Source organism: Austrofundulus limnaeus, unplaced genomic scaffold (genome assembly GCF_001266775.1).
Source record: "Austrofundulus limnaeus strain Quisiro unplaced genomic scaffold, Austrofundulus_limnaeus-1.0 Scaffold94, whole genome shotgun sequence".
Taxonomy (NCBI): Eukaryota; Metazoa; Chordata; class Actinopteri; order Cyprinodontiformes; family Rivulidae; genus Austrofundulus; species Austrofundulus limnaeus.
Window position 1 is genome coordinate 1,489,074 of NW_013952496.1, and position 18,704 is coordinate 1,507,777.

Below are 18,704 nucleotides of genomic sequence, written 5' to 3' on the forward strand. Positions count from 1 at the left end.
ATGCTACATTTATCCATTTTAAATACACTAACCTCACTCCTTTGTAACAACTAAGGCAAAAATGTAATTAATTCAGAAAATCTTTTCAGGACCCCACCTTGATGTTTCGGGACCCTACTTTGGGTCCCGACCCCAACTTTGGGAAACACTACTAGAGTCATGGCCACCACAATGAACTGAAAATAACCACAAAACAAAAAAATAGCTGTAACTCTGTCACCTCTACAGACATTTCCCCAAAATTTAATGAGACGGTAGCTGAGAGTCAGACACATCACATAACCTGAGATGGACGTCTTGCAACAAATTATAAGCTCGTGCAGATCTCCAATAAAGCAGTTTTTCATTATTATTATTTAAAGTTATTGCAGTTCTACTTTCTCTCCACTAGAGGGCGCGTATGAGCGCACTTCTTCCCAGAGAAGCGCTTCATGTCGGAGGAGGAATGTTCGCACAATGAGGGTCTGTGTAGCAGCGGTGCTGTTGCATCGCTCCGCCACACGGACAAATGACTGTCAGTGGACTGGTTCCCAGTCGGGCACTGAAGCGGCTCCCTGCCTTTCGCCTTCAGGAGGCTCCCCTGTGGCAGGAGATGGAGCGAACAAAGAGAGGAAGGACTTGTTTTCCAACAGCGTGAGTCTGGAAGTTTTGTTTTAACAGCTTCCGCGTCGCGTCTTTTGACAGTGGCACTCTGATGAGGGGGGAATGATGGCCGTGGTGAAAGTCCGCTTGTGCGTGCCGCGGTTTTGAATCATCCGACACGGGCTGCTGGTGCTGCTGATTGCCGCCCGCTCGTCTCCCGAGCGCAGAGAGGGTCGCGTCGGTTTAAGGAAGAGCGGACGCCCACGAGACTTTCATGCTCGTGAATAATCTCAGATTTAATTATAGGCTGACACATCCGCCTCTGGGGAGCCTGGGAAAACAGTGTGGGAACTTTGGACCTCATCTTCATTTATTTCTTTTATTTTCAAAACGTGGTTATTGGAAAACCTGATTTTATATATAAAAAAAATCTTGTTTTGTTTTTATTTTCCACATGTTTTTCCACATATTTTTAATTAATTTTTAATTTCCACGAGACCTGAGCTTTCCGAAACTTGGAGGGTATGGGAGAGGCGACCCCCGCTCAGTCCGCGGCGGGGACCTTCGTGCCCATGCTGGGTGTGGGATTGGGGGCCCTGGCCGGTGGTGGGGTCGTCGGCGGACCGGCGGCGGCCGGGGGCCCCCCCGCCTCCAGGGGCTCCGCGGTGCCCCAGCTGAAAAACGCCATCGTGGAGCGCCTGCGCGCCCGCATCGAGTCGTGCAGGCAGCACCACTCCACCTGCGAGAACCGCTACCAGCGGGGCCAGCACGAGAGCTCCGACCGCGAGCACAAGAGCACGCTCCACCTGCTCAACATCATCCACCAGGGGCCCGGGAACCGCAAGGTGAAGGGCGGCCGGGGATCGAACCAGCAACCTCCCGACTACAGCAGGGGGGACAGCAGGGAGCTGAAGGGCCCCGACGGGGAGCAGAAGATCCTCACGCGCCTCGCGGTAAGTTTGGGGCTACACACCTGACCTGCAGGGGTCTGCAACCTGCGGCTCTGGGGCCACATGTGGCTCACTGGTCCCTCGGCAGTGGCTCTTTGAAAATATGACCAAACATAACAGAATATTTATTTGTCTTTTATACCCGCAACAGAAATTTGTATGTAAATATGTGATCAATCCGACTAATACAAAAAGTAAAACATGTTAGCTCATGCTAGCCTGTTGTTTACCTAAATAAGTCTTTCTATGATCTTTCTCTCAAATCCATCAGAATTACCTTTAAAATAATTTGAAGACTATAATAATAAGAATTTAAAAATATGCCTGAATAATTCAGTCGTACTAGTTTTTATGAAATTCCGTTTAAACTATATACTGTATTTTTTATGTTTACATGAATATGGTATTTTTAGTTGTTCTGATGTGTATAGTTATGAATAATATAATAACAATAACATTTTTTAAAGTTTTATAATGTCACCTCCACTGACCGTAAAACGTTCCCAAAAAGGCCTTGAAAAGGCCCACGGACCACCAGTTGATAATTACAGTTGTAGCTTGTTTTGCAGCTCCGGACACATTTTATTGGTGAGACATGGAGCACAAATGGCTCCTTTTGATCGTAAAGGTTGCAGACCCCTGGTTTATTTGAATAAAATGTTTTAATTGTTCAAACATAATGAATAAACGGGGAAGATGCTGCCAATAAGAAGCCATGTAGCTGTGATGTCATCACTCGCAGCTACGACCTCATCAAACTCTTGCTGAATATCTAAAAAAATGACTGAGTTTGAGCCATCAGCTGTGCCTTGAGCCGGACTCCAAAGGTTTATCTTGTAAATGCACATCAAATTAGAGATGGCATTAAAACCAGTCCAGTGGTTCATGAGATATTTTGCTAACAGGAACAGGCAAAATCTTAATCGTCCATCTTTGCCTCTCAGCAGCAGCAGGTATTAATAATAATCCTTCTGCTGTTTTATTGCACTGAAACATTTTTGAAAACCTTGGAGCAGTTAACGTTCTCTCTACCAGATAAGGAAAAAAAACCACAACAAGACAGCTGAACATGTTTTAACACCGTTCTCAAAATTTCCACTGCTAAATCCAAGTAATTAGAAATTTCAGGGATTTGGCCAAAATGAAAGTGAATTTTTTTTTTCCAACCACTGGTTCAGACAACTTTAACTGCACAGATTAAAGTCCTCAGGTCAGGTTTGTTATCCAGGTGTTGTGTTTGAAAGTGTTCACCCTGAGTTCTGTGACAGTTTTACGCGATGCTAAATGTCGACATTAAAGGCACAGTGTGTAGGATTTTGTCAATTCTTTTAGCCGAAATTGAGATAATCACTAATGATGATAATAAAAACATGTCTAATCATTGCAGACAAAGACCTTGTTTTATTATTTTTACCTTATAAAAAGCTGTTTATATCTCCATGGTCGCGGGTCGCCACTACAGGCAGCTGCCATCTTGTCTACGAAGGCTCATGAAGGACAAACTGCGGTGGCGGCGTCAAAAAACGGTTTTAGTTGTAATACTATAAATGTAATATTTGTTGTCTGTCATTGTAGCTGGGATAATTTTACTTATTAAAGCTCATAATCTTACCACTTGAAACATCACTAGCCCTGAAGTTGCTGGTAGACATTGTGGTTGGAATTATCAAAGGTTTTTGACACCTGAGAGACACCGTAGCAACTCCTTTGCRTTTGGAAGCGGGGGTGGGGGTGGGGGGAGGACCAGGGAGGATGATTCAACCACTCAACCACTAGATGTCGCTGAAAACAACAAATCCTACATGCTGTGCCTTTAAAGTCCGACTTTACTGCGAATATTTTGCGCTCAGAAAAAAGTCGTTTTATCATTTTATTGTCTTATTGGTCCTGCGTGAGAACCTGTTTTTACGCTTTTATTTAACAAATTAGAAATTTAGTGAAAAGTAGCAATTTGATTGTTTTTCCACTTTATTTCTTTTCTTTTGTCTAGAAGATTCTAGCAGTTAAAACTCTGATGCGTTAACCTGTCAGTAAGCACAGCAAACAGGAAATGTCTTCAAGATTGATTATAATAAACTCACAGTTCCTTTTCTTGCTGATAAGAGGTCCTTGACATTGATAAGCATTGTGGGATCAGAAAGCTGTTTTACGAAGTAATCTACTGTGACAAATTGGTTTTGGGGTCATTAGGCCAATAGGAGGTTTGTGTTTTTTTTCCATTTCCTGCCTTCTGTATCAACATGAGCTGATCCAGACAGATGGATGCAGGTGCGTTCTGCGTTTGACTTAACCTATTTTAATGTGCAGCGTTATCTCGTTCTGCAGCTCAGAAAATAGTTTTCTTTGTTTCACGTGATGAACTGAACATGTTGTTGGGCCTTCGTGTCAACAAACAGCCTTTTACAGAAAAAAAAAAGACATTCTCTAGTTCTGTACAACTTACAAATCACGCTGAGCCGGGCATTTTTCTGTTTGCTAAAATGAATTGGGGTACCTCCAAAACGTAATCAGCTCTAGTTGTAGAATCAATGATTATATCCTGGAAGTTTCATTAAAATAAGTCCAGAAGGTCATGAGATATTTCGCTAACAGACAGGCTACAAATAGTAAAAGGCGAAATCTGAAACAGAGCTCTTGTGCGATCTGTTATTACTTAGAATATGAGTTGTGGATGAGTCGGAGCTAATATTGGTCAGGGCAAACACAGCATAATCGTATGCCGCTTGCCTTTCAGCGGTGTGCAATCAAAACGCCGTAGGTAAGACAGGATTTCTGCCTGCCTGGAAGTAACTTCCTGCATGATTCACCGTCGGTGAAACATGAGATTTATTTTGTTGTTTTCTTTCTTTGGGCATAAGGGAGTGCAGCATCTAGACGATAATTTATTACCCGTACGGCGTTTCGATAGAAAGTCAAAGGGGTGAAAGCTTGCAGATGTTCCCTCTCTGAATCTGCTCGAGGTGCTGGATGGAAAAACGAACAAACAAACTTTTTTTTTCTGTAAAGCCATTAAAAGGTCGACAATGATTATTCTTTAATTTCATTTATTTTCATTGCTGGGATTGAGCAATAGATCTGTTTGTCTTGTAGTTTTATCAAGCGTTACCTCGCTCAGCTTCTTCATGTTGCAAAAATAAAAGGCAGTTTATCACTGAGCTTCCCACATATGTGCTTTTCTTGCAGTCTAAAAAAAGAAAGTTGGATGTGTGTTTTGAGTTGAATTTTATGGCTTTGATTAGATTTTATTGCCATAAAGCAATAATCTGAACTATCTAAGCAAATAAAGACAGTTAAAATATCCTTTCGTGGTTACTAGCAGAGCCTAACTCTTCCGGGTCAAAGGTCAAATAGTAAAATGCTGAGGTAATGAAAACGCCGTTGGATTTGTGCAAAATCAACAAGCTCAAACACATTTATTGCTTAGATATTTATGAAAAATCTCATCTTTGATCCTAAAGGAAAGTTTAACACAAATCAGTTCAGGGCAAATACATCAGGTCTGCATTTGTAACGATTTTTAACTGCGACATGCTTTATTAAATCCGATTCAAACACTTTGCTGAAGTTGCACTTTTCCTTTGACTGAATAAAGATGGTGCTTTGCGTGCACGTGTGCTGTACTCCCACGGCCACGAGGTGAGTTTTTAATTTAGGGACATCATTGATGGGAGAAAGTGTGAATTTTGTTTCCTACTTTATGATATAAAAATACAGACTTGGTTTTTATGACGGCAAAGAGCACCTTTTTAAGTAAATCCAAGGTTTTTTCTTTCCTGGAGTGTGCAGTTTGGTAAAGTACAGCAGAGAAACATGACAGAGTGTAAGACACAACGACATGATGGATTATACTGACTGCCTAAACGAGGTCAGGGAACATCATTATCGTGTACCGGTTCATTTTTACCGATGTTGACTCTGGAGCGGTGTGTTCTATATAAAACTGATGAGTGCAGCAGGATGTGTGGAGGAAATGAAGTCCTGGCGTACATGCTCACATCAAGCCTGAGGTTAATGTTTTTCGCAGCTTATGATGATTTGGTGAAGCAGAACAGCAGTCAGTGCAGAAAACTCCCATAAATACACCGAGTCTACCCATCACGGGTGCAGGGCGTTATTAAAATTCAAAATACAAAGGCGGACGATAACGTTTTTATCCGGGTCTGTGTGTCAAAATGAACGACCGTGTTTCTGTGAAAAGTGCAGAAAGTAATTATTGGATGAACATCTACGACTGATTAGTCAGTTTGATTTAAGATGGCTGCCACAGCCAAGAAAAATGCCTGTAAGTCAGTCATTTTTTTCAGACATTGAAAATTAGTGTGGTAAAAGCTGAGGCAGATCTGAGCGTCGGCAGATTGCACAAGATCTGCCGTTAACGATTTAGAGTCACCTATCACTGTTAGCAAAATATCTCATGAATCACTCGATACGAGAAATTCCTGTTTCGATTTGATACTTTCATCTCAGGGTTCGATAGTTTTTCGATACTAAAAAGAAATGTGCATGCCCTTCTTAACTTCTAATTTATTGAAATTAATTATGAACATTTGTATAACCTCAAAAGTACAGTTTTTATATTAAATGTTGCTGAAACGGCAAGTTTCTCAGTGGATCTGCGCTCGACAATGCAGCCTAGGTGGATCGAACACAGATCCACTGATCCTTCAACACAGCATCTTCAGAAGACAAGCTGATAAAATATGTTTTAAAAATCTGTATTGTTGGTTGAACCTAAAGTGCTGTATTGAACGGTTCAATCCAGATGCATGGTGAAACTCTCAGAAAAAGTTAGATGTACGTCTACAATGATTAACTTTTAACGTCAAACATTCAAGATGGCTGTCAAAGCTAATCGACATTAAACACAAAAATATCTATACCTCAATCAATTCTACACGATTAGGCTGAAATTCACTGTGATATCTGAGAGTTAGTCACAAAATACTCTGAGCACAAAATAACATTTTCAAGGTTTGACCAAAACAACTTTGCTCTCAACTCAGGATGATCTTAGTCTAAATGTTTGGCATGAACAACAGCAGGCGATATGAATTCCTTTAGACCTCTAATTCCCTAAATGTGTTCAGTGGGAGTTAACCACAACGATAAAATATGTTGATCCGTTTTAATCTAAAAGTATTGTTTTACATATCCCCAGAGATGCCGTATGTTGTTCACTTTACCACATTCTTGTCAGTTATAAAGTGAGGCATCTGCTTTAGCCTCGGCTGCGTTATTGACTGTTCACTGCGGAGTTTGCTGAGGAAATTGTAAACGGCGTTCGGAGCGAAACAACACGACGGATTACGGCTGGCTCGGAGTTCAGCTCTGGCAGTGCCGGTGCTCATTGAGACCAGATTAGCGAAGGATATTCTTCTTGTTGAATTTAGAGAAATTGGAAAGAAGAGATAAGAGCTTACTTATCGACTGAAGGCAAAATAAAACCATTTTCTGCCTAATGCTCCCTTGAATAGTCATATTTGAGATTGCCTTTTCAGGCTTTTCCACCTGCGTCGGTAAATGCATTCATGTCAGAAATGGGTCACACGGCGGAGCTTACGACACACCGTTCCCATATTACAACGTACAGACGTTTGTTTTCATCAGACTGGGATCCGGCTTTGTCTTGCAATGTCTGTCAACAAGACATCGTGAGTACGGAAACTAAAAGCTTACTGATACAAACCTGCTGCATGCGAGCACGCCACGCGCTGTCATAACCTATTATCATGCCTGTAACAAATGGCTCTCTAAGCACCTTCTTGAAACATTTGCTGACCGTGAAACAGTTTGAGCCACAAGGCCCCCGTATAAATGTTTAGAGCCACTGAATACATTTCCTGCACATGTTTACTTAAAGTCAAACAGGCCTTGAAAAAGCAGTAGGCGAGGGATGCCTGCTGATTAACGGTCCTGAGTGTACGGGGAGGATTCTTGTTATTACCCAGTGAAAGATCTGGGAACCAGAGTCACAGAAAAGAATGCACTGAAAGTTCCGGAAAGTTGTCTTTTTTTTTTATTGTTGCTCACATGGAGCTTTCTGTCAGCTGGTGGGGTGAAACACAAACTGTGTAACCTCAGTGTGTTTAAGCAAAGGTAAAAACCAAAATGCTGATTTGCTGAAAAGCCAATTTTACAGACATTGAACTAAAACTTGGTGTAGTAGTAGCTGAGACTCAGCCACAACAAAATCATTAAACACTACCTGACCAGTCATAAACTATTGTCTGTCCATTAGCAAAATATCTCATGAACCATTGGATGGATTTCAGAATACAATCAGTGCATGCAGATCTACAACTAATTGACTTTGGCCGTAGCTGAGAGTATTCCCAACACATTCTTCAGGCAACATCTTTGTTTAAAACTTTGACCTAATTAAAGACATTAGGGCTGCATGATATCAGGAAACCTGTGATGTGTAACAACAGATACAAAAGATATAAAACATTTTCTGATGCTCTAATACTGAAAAATATCCCTTACTATCAGTTTTTTTAAATAAACAATAAAAACATCTGAAAAGAAGTTAAAGAATCTTAAACAAAAGGTAAAAAAAACTAAATCCAACTAATTCTCTCATTGTAGTTGTCCAACATTTTCTCCACGGACCAAGTGGTTATGATTTGATGTGGTATCTCGGGTTTTGTTTATCAGACTGATGCTGACAAAATGCATAAATGTAAACGTTTGATCCAACCGTTTATTGCAGTTTACCAGTTTTTTATGATGTAACTATTGCACAGACTGTTATTGTGATGACGATAAATTTGCAATATATTGTGCAGCCCTAGCCTCGTGAGACCCTGTGTCCTCATACGTGGACATTGCATTTTTGCCCCTCTGCCCCATGATGCATCAAGAAAAATGGCTAAAGTAAAAATCCAAATTACATTTCATGCTTAAAACCAGTGTATTTATGCACCATTATATATTTAGCTTCAGAAGGCATGCAGATTTGACAAGTACAATGTCTGTAATGTTAAAGTAGTCATTTGAGGACATTGGGACTATAATATTGTTATTAATTATGCCTTAAGTTTGGATAAACCTGCAAATATTTAGAAGGATTTAAAATGTAAATAGTGTAAGTATATTTGGTCACAAAGTTTTGTTAAACAAATCTGGACATATTTAGAACAGTTCACAAGCGTAAATAGTTCTTGAAAGTGGTCCATTTCTTTAACCAATTACCGGTAATTATACCTAGGATGATCTGGCCAAATGCTCTGTGATTTCCTGCCATTACGTCACATTTTATGTTCTTCAAACTGAGTAGCAATCTGAAAGTTGTCATGGATGGTGATGATGCACTTCACTAATTTTGCTGTGGTTAACAGCTGGCTGCTGTGTTGCTAAAATAACTAGGAAAATGGTAGCTCTTTAAAGGCTATCATGAAGTTTCTCAAGTTTAGTAATTGCTTAGGTATTCCTCAACAAGCGTGACAATTTGAGACCCAGTGTCCTCATATGAGGACTTAACTTTTGCAAAAAATACTTCCTGTACAATGATAGATTCAAGTTATTATACTTATTAGATCCTATTAATCCCTTGTATTGGATCACAGGAGGCTAAGCATTTTTTTAGCAAAATCTCTTCGAACAATTTGATAGGCTTTAGTAAAACTCTAAAAATAACCACTGCCTTTATTTTCAACCTGAAACAAGAGTATATGAGTGATAATGCATTACCTCAGAGTGCTAGAGTCTTAATGTAGCTTTGTTTGGCAGAATTTGTGAACAGATGGTTAAAATTTTTGAATCTGTTGATGTTTGCTTCTTTAAGCACACGTGATATTCCAAAGATCAAATGGTTGCAATATTAATCTTGAAGCCTGCCTCTCAGTTTAATATCACTGACTTAAATACCACTTCCAGTTTCCTGCTGGATTGACAGCTTAGTCAGATAGCACAAAGAAACAGCAAATCCTCATATTCCCTTGTGGTCAGGTCATCATGTACGTAGCATAAGTCTTTGCCTGAGAATGAGCATGGGGGGCAGGGTGTACTCTGCGAGTGTTTCCTGGCATACCGTACTTGGCTGTCGAACAGTCTGATTCAGAGCTGCCAGTGCTCTGATCTCAGCCGGTCTCGGCTGTGATGTAAAACAATTAGCCTGGGTCCCTGGGAGCCACACACAGTGGAGCCCACAGCTCCAACCCAACCCTCATCGTGAGCATGTTGAAGTTTATCTCTTAGGAATAAACGGTTGGGTTCTCTAAAACGGTTTATTTTTCTGCTGAATATTATCAGTATATGACAACATACCCTAAACCTGACGTGAACTGGTTTGTCTTGTGTTTTAAAATGTTGCAAGGTGAGTGTGGTGTGGTGTGTCACTGTGCTAAAGATAGTTATTTCCATAATGCTGTATACTTGTTTATCTCCTCTTTCTATTTACAATTAGTCCTTATTTAAAAATGATGATATTAATTTTATTTTCACGTTGCAAATTTAGTTTTGAACATTTTTTTTCCTCATCAAAAGCAAAGCAAAACGTTTAAATGTGATAAATGTCAAAACTAGTTTTGGTGTTAATAAAGTCTGTTGAAACTTCATAACAGCTTCTTTTGCGCTAAGCTTCCATTATATGACCACTAAGGCAACGCTATTATTTAGCTGCTTTTGGTTACATGAATCATTGAAGCCTCCATGATGATATGTGCTTATATACAAGCAGAAATCAGAAGCAGATATTGGTTAAAACCCTGAAGGCTCCACCCTCACTTTGCACATACTCACCAACTAGACTCTGTGACTACCCCACAGTCCCAGCTGTGCATACATGTCAAGTTGTACAGATTGAAAATGGAAGAAAATCTGTTATTTATGGACAATGTATACAGAGTATTTTAAAGATTTATTCAAAATTCTTTAATCAGAATCAGCTTTATTGGCCAAATATGTTGACACACACAAGGAATTTGTTTCCAGCTGTTGATGTCTCTCCAATACACATACATACCATATAAACAGTGATAGAAGCACAATAATCATAATCATTTTTAATCTTTTTCATATTCATGCAATGTGCATGACCAAAATGAGTTGCCACCAAAAAAATGGTTGCACACTCTAATATTTCACTGGACTGCCCTCTCTGTGGCATTGTTTCGATAAGACTAGACCTGACCAACTGAAGCAACCCCAGATCATAGACTGCCCCTACAGGCTTGTACATTGGGCACTATGATGGGTGCATCCTTGAAGACGAAGGGTCCCCACTACCCTTCCAGGTTTGCATTGAACAATTCTTAACCCAATTTTAGTAGTTTCTGCAATCTCCTTAGATGTTTTCTCTGCCTGATGCCAATGATTTGACCCTTCTCAAACAGACTGACAGCTTTTCCACGACCACAGGATGTGTCTTTCCACATGGTTATTTACGAAATGAGAAGCAACTCATTGCACCAGTTTGGGTTAAATCACTTGTTGCCAGCTGAAAGATAATTGCCCCAGCAGTAATTATCCAATAGGAGGCTTGTATCGATTTGCTTAGTTAAATCAAGCTGGTGACCTTATTGTTTTGGCCAGGCAGTGTGTTTATGGATCAAAAACAAATTAGTTTAACAAATTATTTATAGGCTTTAAGGTTTCCTGTTGAAATATTTTGGTTGATTGAGCTTTAGAAGTTCCACTCGCGTTAGTGAAGCAAGAAGAAACCATCTCAGTCCCACCTTGAAACAGTTATGTGAAACGGGCTAATAATAAACTTTAGAGCTTTTTATAAAATCCCATTTCAGGTATTTGGTAATACATTTGTCCTTGGTTTCCAATACTGCATAAATATTACTGAACAAATAGTATGTCAAGTGATATTACCCAACTTTATCTGCCCAACTATTTCCACATTAATTTCAGGCTGTAACGAGTTTCCAACAAAAATGACCCCTTCGTCTATAAATGCCTGTGCTGAGTATTCTGATAGACAGCACATAAACAGAAAGGATCATATGTTCATCAGAGAAACATCACAGCAGCTTTTCACTGAAACGAATCAGCCAGATTTACTGACTTGTGCAATAAAAGCTGGGGCCATGTTACATTTTGTTCTGGACATTCCACAGTCATAACCAAGGGTAGTTCATAAATTTTTATCACCAAATAGTTTCAAGTAAGCACAGCTTGTCTTCGGGGAGCGGGGATCTGGTGTGTTAATATCTCACATAGAAAGCTTTCTGCCGTGTTTCCAGGAAATTACCTCATTTGTTTGGACACTCTATATTGCGTGTCATATATTTCTTCTGGCTAAATCGTGCATGAAATGAATGCCTGTTTTCGAGTAAATATAGCTTTATGATAACATTTGCGTACATTTGCTCCAAACGACTTGGCTTCACATAATTTTTGTGATCGTGATTGCTGTTTTCACAAGGGAGCCTGTTTACAAGCTTGAACAAGTTTTCTTGTTGGTAGTCAATCCGGACGGCAGATTTGGAAGTGACACAAATCAAAAGTTCATCGACAACTTGATGTTTCTCACAGGAGCTTTATTTGTCAATCCTTTTAACTTTATGGCTTTACTTACAGAAGAAATTACAAACTGTCATATTCACGTTTATAGATTGCTTTTTGATCCTATGATGAGTTTAGTAAGGATATTCAGCCACTTGTTATCTCCAGTTTGAAAATATTTGAGTCGGATTACATTTTCAGTAGATGGCCAAGATATCCTCTGTTTTGATATTTCAGAGGGACTTTTAAACATGTTTTTAAGGAGGTAATACTGTAGTTTATGTTTTTAAATACATATACAAATCGATTTGAGAAAACTCCAGTTTTGTCTCATCAATCCCAGAAACTTATACCAACTTATTGTGCTTGCCAACCTGTATTTTGATGTATGTCCGTTTAACTTTGCTGTGTTTTATCAGTAGTGAATCCTTCAGGGTGTAATTCCATGGAACCCATTATCATTTAAAGTCTAACAGATGGTCCAATCAGAAAGTGACCTCACTTCATGTTGGACTTCAGCTTATATGGTTTTGGACTGTTTCCTTGCCTCTTTCTGTACCATTGGAAATATCCATATATTTAGCCTGGGTTGCATTTTCTCTTGCATTCACATACTGGGACAATGGCAACAGTCCTACTGGCCCGATACCTTTTTAAGACTCTTGCCAGTAGGGCTGTGTATTGGCAAGAACTTGGCGATACGATACATATCATGACAGAGGGGTCACGATACGATATATCCCGATATATTGCAATAATGTAAGCAAGGCGATATATCGCGATATATTGTGATTTCTTTTGTCCAAAAATTCCATTAAATTAACCTCTTACAGGGGAAAATAAGAAAAACCAAAATTCATTGTCTCAGCAAATTCTAATATTACAGAGACATACTTTTGATACATTTAGCTGTATTCTGCTTTGTATGTATTTTATTTTATTTGTTTCATATTTCTTATTTCATCCATGTTTTCAATTATTAGACTAAATTTGCCAATAAATAGTTTGAAAATATATTTTTTGCAGCTTTTAGTTTTTAATATTAATTTACAATATGGTCACCCGACACTTAACAAATGGCTGGCTCACTGCTGCCAACTAGTGGTCAGAAGCTGAACTACAACATAAAATGAACAGCTGGCAGGAAAGTTGACATTTTAAACCTTGATAAAAAAATCGATACAGGGCTTTAGAATATCGATACAGTATCGGGAAATGAAATGTCGCGATATTTCAGTGTATCGATATTTTCTTACACCCTACTTGCCAGCTGTGGACACAGAAACATAGAAACAAGTTGCATGGAGATGGACTTGTAAGCCTTTACCTTTTATCATCCCCTTAACAGTTGCCCTTAAAATTCCTTAAAAGCTTTTAGAATTATTTAATTTCTTTTGTAAGGGTGTCAAACCCTTTGCAACCAAGTATTCTGATTCTGAAACTAAACGTAAGAACCGTAGGAAGTCATCTGACATCCTAGTTTTCAAAATAAAAGCCCCCAGTAGCGTCTGGAAACATTTAAAGGCAGAAACCGCACAGTTTTTGCCCACCGGTGGAACAAATCCTGTTAAGGGTTTATCATGAAAATCTATAATCTTCTTTCTGAGCTCCTCTGATTGCTCTCACCTTTTCGTTCTCTGGTTTATGTTCAGTTTGGTGCACATGACACAAAACTACCCATTGGCTGTTTGAAACATACTACTAATAATGTAAATATAAACTTTTTAAGCCTACAAATAAGTATTGTAGCATGTCTTTGTAAAATAGACAAATGATTGAGTTTACTCTCACATACTGAAGGCATGTAGATGCACATTAGATAAAGGCATGTAGATGCACATTAGATAAAGGCATGTAGATGCACATTAGATAAGTGCTTTTAACTGAATGAAGTTTTAGAAGAAATACAGTTTCAATTAGCTTTAAGGGAACCACATCTCTACTTCTGTTTTCCTTGACTGTTTAGCTCTGACTAATCTTCCAACAGTCTGTTCAAGAGTCTGACTTCCTGTGTACCAGCAGATTGTTTCTCTGAACTCATGAAACAGTAGGCCTTTTTTTCAAGAGCACGCAATAAAAGTTTTCAGGAGCTGAGTAATCACTTTGTAATAGGCATAAAAAGTAAAACTACCGTGGCCACGGTTGTTCGGTGCAATCAGTGTTTAGTGCGAATAAAAATAGGTAGGAACTTGTGAAACAACAGGCATTTTGTGTCAGCGAACACAGAAGACTACAGGTGAGATTTTAAAAGAAAAGGTACTGATTGCACAATTTAAAAAAAAAAACGAGAAAAAAACTTTCTTGTTGGATATATTAAATCGCAACAATATTACTAACTCTGAGGTTGTGCGTCTTCGTTGCTATTTGATGTAAAGCAAAAAAATTCTTCCAAATATTAACTTTTATATATGACAAAACTTGCATTTCTATCAGATTTCAATGAAACGTTTGATGTCAATCCAATTTAAGATGGCTGCCACTGCTAATCGGCGTTAGCTAACATATACAGTACATGGCCATAATCCTGACAGTTTAGTCACTGAGTTAAAATTTGATGTGGTTGTAGCTGAGAGTCATTCACAATCCATCGTTGCTCCAACTTGTAAGGCTGTATAAGTCTTCCCTTGTTGACATCTTTTAATTCGTTTTTAAATAAAAAGTTTCTGCACAGCTATATAGTCGTAAACCATACTATAAAAATAGAATAAACCGGTCTGAAAGCTGGAGAATGACTGGTTGTGAAATGCCACATGTGGATTTAAAGAGACAGCCTCAAAACGAGTTGATCTGAGACATGCCTCAGAAAAGGGGTGGGGTTTGTGGAGTTACAATAAGGAGGAATTCAGACCAAAGCATTGCAGTTCCACTTTACATAGACCCTAACTGAATGATTTAAATGTGAAAAAGAAGGATTTAGAAGCTTATGTCTCATTTAAATGTTGATAGTTATTAACCCATGTATCTCTACATGTTGAAATTTGATAAAACTAGGTTCTCGTTACGATAGCTGTGCCTTTTTTATTCAATTGAACATTTAGGGTTGTACAAGTTTTAAAATATGTATATTTTTAAAGTTAGTTTCAGTCAGTAAATGAGTTGTCATTCATCTGCCCCAGAAGCACACTCTGTGGGCTGCATGAATCTGGGACATCTCTGTACCTGGCAGGATTTGCGTTGCCGTCTCCTCCTGAAACGAGCACACTTATATTCTTTTCTGTAGTCGTTTTGATTTTGTTAATGAATGCCGTCTTTGCAAGAAACACAGAAGAAAACAAATATATTTTAAAAAGCAAAGAAAGGAAGAAAAAAACCCAGCATGAATTAAGACAGAAGTTTTCAGGCACCCTGTGGGGGCAGTGAGGATGTGTGTCTAATCAAAGGCATTTATGGATCATGTCTTATACAGTTTCTGTAGTAGCAGTGCCATGAGAGCGCCCTCCCTCCCTTCATCTTTGTCTCATTTCTCCAGTTCTGCACCCTTCTGCACACAAAACCCACCCTGCTGCACACTCCTCATGTTTTATTCAGCAGCCTATGGGAAGGCTGTATTTGTCTTTGAAGAGTGCTGCAAAAATCATGTAGTAAACCCGTCTCCTCCTCAGTCTTCAAGAGATGATAAGATGTAGGTAGAATGCGCCGAGAAGAACATGATCTTTTGACAGTCCAGGTGGGCTAGGTCTGCTGTACAGATTTATGGGCCATATAAGAGTCAGACCTTTCAGGTAAATCCTGCATTTAGTATTTTTTATTTTATTTTATTTTATTTTATTTTTACAAACGCAGCCGTTTCAAGGATTAAAGCCTTTTCTCCACAGATATTCCCCAGCTGTCCTTGGCTGTGGTCCCTAGCCTCAAACACAGCATGCAAGGCAACAATTTTACCTTGAGGTGCTAACAGTTTGAAAATACACATTATCAGCATCCCTGGTGGTACAACTTTAGCTCTTTTTTGGCTTCAAGCCAGCTTATTTTCACTCAGTAAAGATAATAAACACAAAGCGATGAATATGAGTATGCATTCCTACGTGATAAACTTGGATATGATTTTATGTCTGTAGTTTTTAGTAATTTGTCTGCACCAGTTTATCAAAAAAAAAAACAGTATAAGCAATATAAATATTTCAAAAGACTCATAAATTCTGGTCAGTTATAAGTTTTTTTTTAATTCCAAGTGTCGTTCATTCATGATCTGCATGAATAGATTTGGCACTCCCAACTCGTCACATATTGATACTTTTCCAAGGTTCCCTCTGCGTCCGGTTTTGACGCGTCGGGTACCCCCCTCGTGTCAGTTATTGACGAGATGGGGCGGAATCCGTTGTAATAATTTCAGAAAGTGTAGAAAATGCACAAATCTAACTGTCCCAAAGCCTAAAATTACCTTTATTTGCTCTAGACATCCTGTCCCTGACCCTAGTACCTAAAATTAACCATCAACCCTGATCCCTAAAATTAACCATTTTTAGAAAGTGTACGAAATTCACGTCAACTACGTGTTCCAAAGCCTAAAATTACCTAATGTTTTCCCTAGACATCCTATCCCTGACCCCAAAACCTCAAATTAACCATGAACCCTGATCCCTAATATTAAACACGGATCCCATCAAAGACCCCTATATTTTGCGTCCCGACGCGTAAATCCAGACGCCGAAGGAACCCGGAAATTCCTGGTGCTTCAATAACTGACGCAAAGGAGTTACCTGACGCATCAAAATAAGATGCAGAGGGAAACTTGGAAAGGTGTCAGTATGTGACGAGTTGGGAGTGACAATGTGTTCGATGAACTCATAGTGCACTTGATGCCTCCACCTGGTTTGGATGTGGCCCTCTGATAGAATGGTCATTTGTCCAAAGTGTACATAACCTGCCTCTTACCCGATGTCTGCAGAGTTAAATACCAGCTCTATGTGACCCTGTACCAAGAAATGAGTGAAAAAAAATGAATGAATAACTTAAAACCTAAAAATTATGCCAACAACCGTTTCCATCCTTGACATACAAACCCAAACACACCCCATGTTTTAGATGCTTCTGTTTTCCATCTGATTCACTTAAAATGGGTCAGCTCATTAGCTCATTCTTTGTTTTTTTGTTTTTTTTTGCAGAAGCCTGACAATTACCCCTTCATTAGAAACATTTGAGGTGAAGCAGAGAAACATTGTTTATTCAGGGTCTGCTCCATATCTACACCAGTGCATTCTGCTGGCGCATCGTGCAGGTGGAGGCTGCACACGGTTTCCATCGGCCAGTGTGGTTCTGAAGAGATTTCGATTTTTACAGTTCCCATATAGACGCACGCCCACACACTTTTAGCATGTGATGTCAGGATGCTACATTCTTTTGAAAGATAGGCAAAAAAATGTGTTATAAGTAAGGTTGACAAAGAAGCTTGATAGTTTCTAGAATTGGAAACTCTTGTAATCCGATAAAACCACTTACAACTGAAAAAAATATATATTTAAAAGATGTGCATTTGTTTACATTTCCTTGTTCATTCTCCTAACTGCAAATTAGATTCTGCTATATACTCTTGTGAAAATGTGTAGACAGTTGTTCCATGGTTTGAATATAAATTACCCCGGCATTCAGTTCCTCCATGCAAGTGAACACTCTGAAATTCTTCTATTCCCAAGGGCTTTGGATTAGAAAGTCCCTTTTGTATCCCTTTGTTGTTGATTTTTGCTTTCATCATGAATCCAGTTGTTGCAAGTATTATGTTTAAATTTCAATCATAAAAACGTTGAGATATTAAAAAAAGTCATCTGTGCTGCTGATGTTGATGGGAACTTTTAGAAAAATTAATGAATCAATGCTAATGTGGTGCTGAATCTGAACCTTAAGCATAAAACATGAATGCAAGACTCAGTGTATTAATATAGCTAAAAAGGGGCCCTTTTTGCATATATGTATACTTTTAATGGGCACTTGTGGAACTATCTGTTCATGCTTGATGTGATTTCTTCTGCAGAGAGAGAGAGAGAGCTCTTTGAGGTTTGTCAAGTTTTTCCTGCTTGACTTTGTTGAAGAGAGGGCAGGACTATGTTTGGGAGGAAAAAGAGAGAGAGAGAAAGGGGTGGAGGGTAATGCCTTGGAGTGTCTGTCCATGTGCGCTTTGCTACCCGGTGTTGAAACTGGAGCCCTGTGGGAACAGGCATGTTCAGGTGCACGATGCACATAAGGGAGGGGACAAATGGCAAAATAAGATAGAAACAGAGTTTTTGGCGCTGACCTCGACTTCAAATGTTTCTGCCGAATTTTACAAACGTCGACTTGCTTTCGGGTCTCATTTTGTCCCTCTCTGTGACGGCTTCAAGCGCTGACAGTTGTGTGTTTGGATAAACAGGACCTTATCTGGAACAGTTCTCACTTTTATCTGATAAATCAGACACCTGATATGTTGGGGTTTGGGGGGCTTGTTGTCGCTGCTGCCATAAACAGATCAGATTATCACAGCTGCCACTGGTGAACGGAGAGCTAATGTATATTATTACCATGTTAAAACATTGTGTAATGTCTTCAGCCCACTTCTTTACATTGCTCTGTAGGTTTGCTACATGTCTGATTTTTCTAACGAAAAACGAAAGACAAATTTGAGAAAAACAGCTACAAACTTTAAACATCCTCCCCTCCCCAGGGTCATTATCTCCCTCAGGAAACGAGTAAGTGGGTTCCTGATGTCACCAGCAAAGCCACTGCACAAAATACTAGGTTCAGCTG

The 18,704-nt window shown here is 39.2% G+C and overlaps 1 protein-coding gene across 1 annotated transcript in view; it reads left to right on the forward strand.

Annotated features, from left to right (window-relative positions):
* The first annotated feature begins 428 nt into the window (after positions 1 to 428).
* The window catches only part of maml2 (mastermind like transcriptional coactivator 2), a 62,811-nt gene continuing 44,535 nt past the window's right edge, over positions 429 to 18,704 (forward strand). The window contains exon 1 of the mRNA XM_014012782.1: positions 429 to 1,535. Coding sequence (XP_013868236.1) covers positions 1,107 to 1,535 — 429 coding nt within the window. The 5' untranslated portion in view covers positions 429 to 1,106. The remainder of the gene's footprint in view (positions 1,536 to 18,704) is intronic.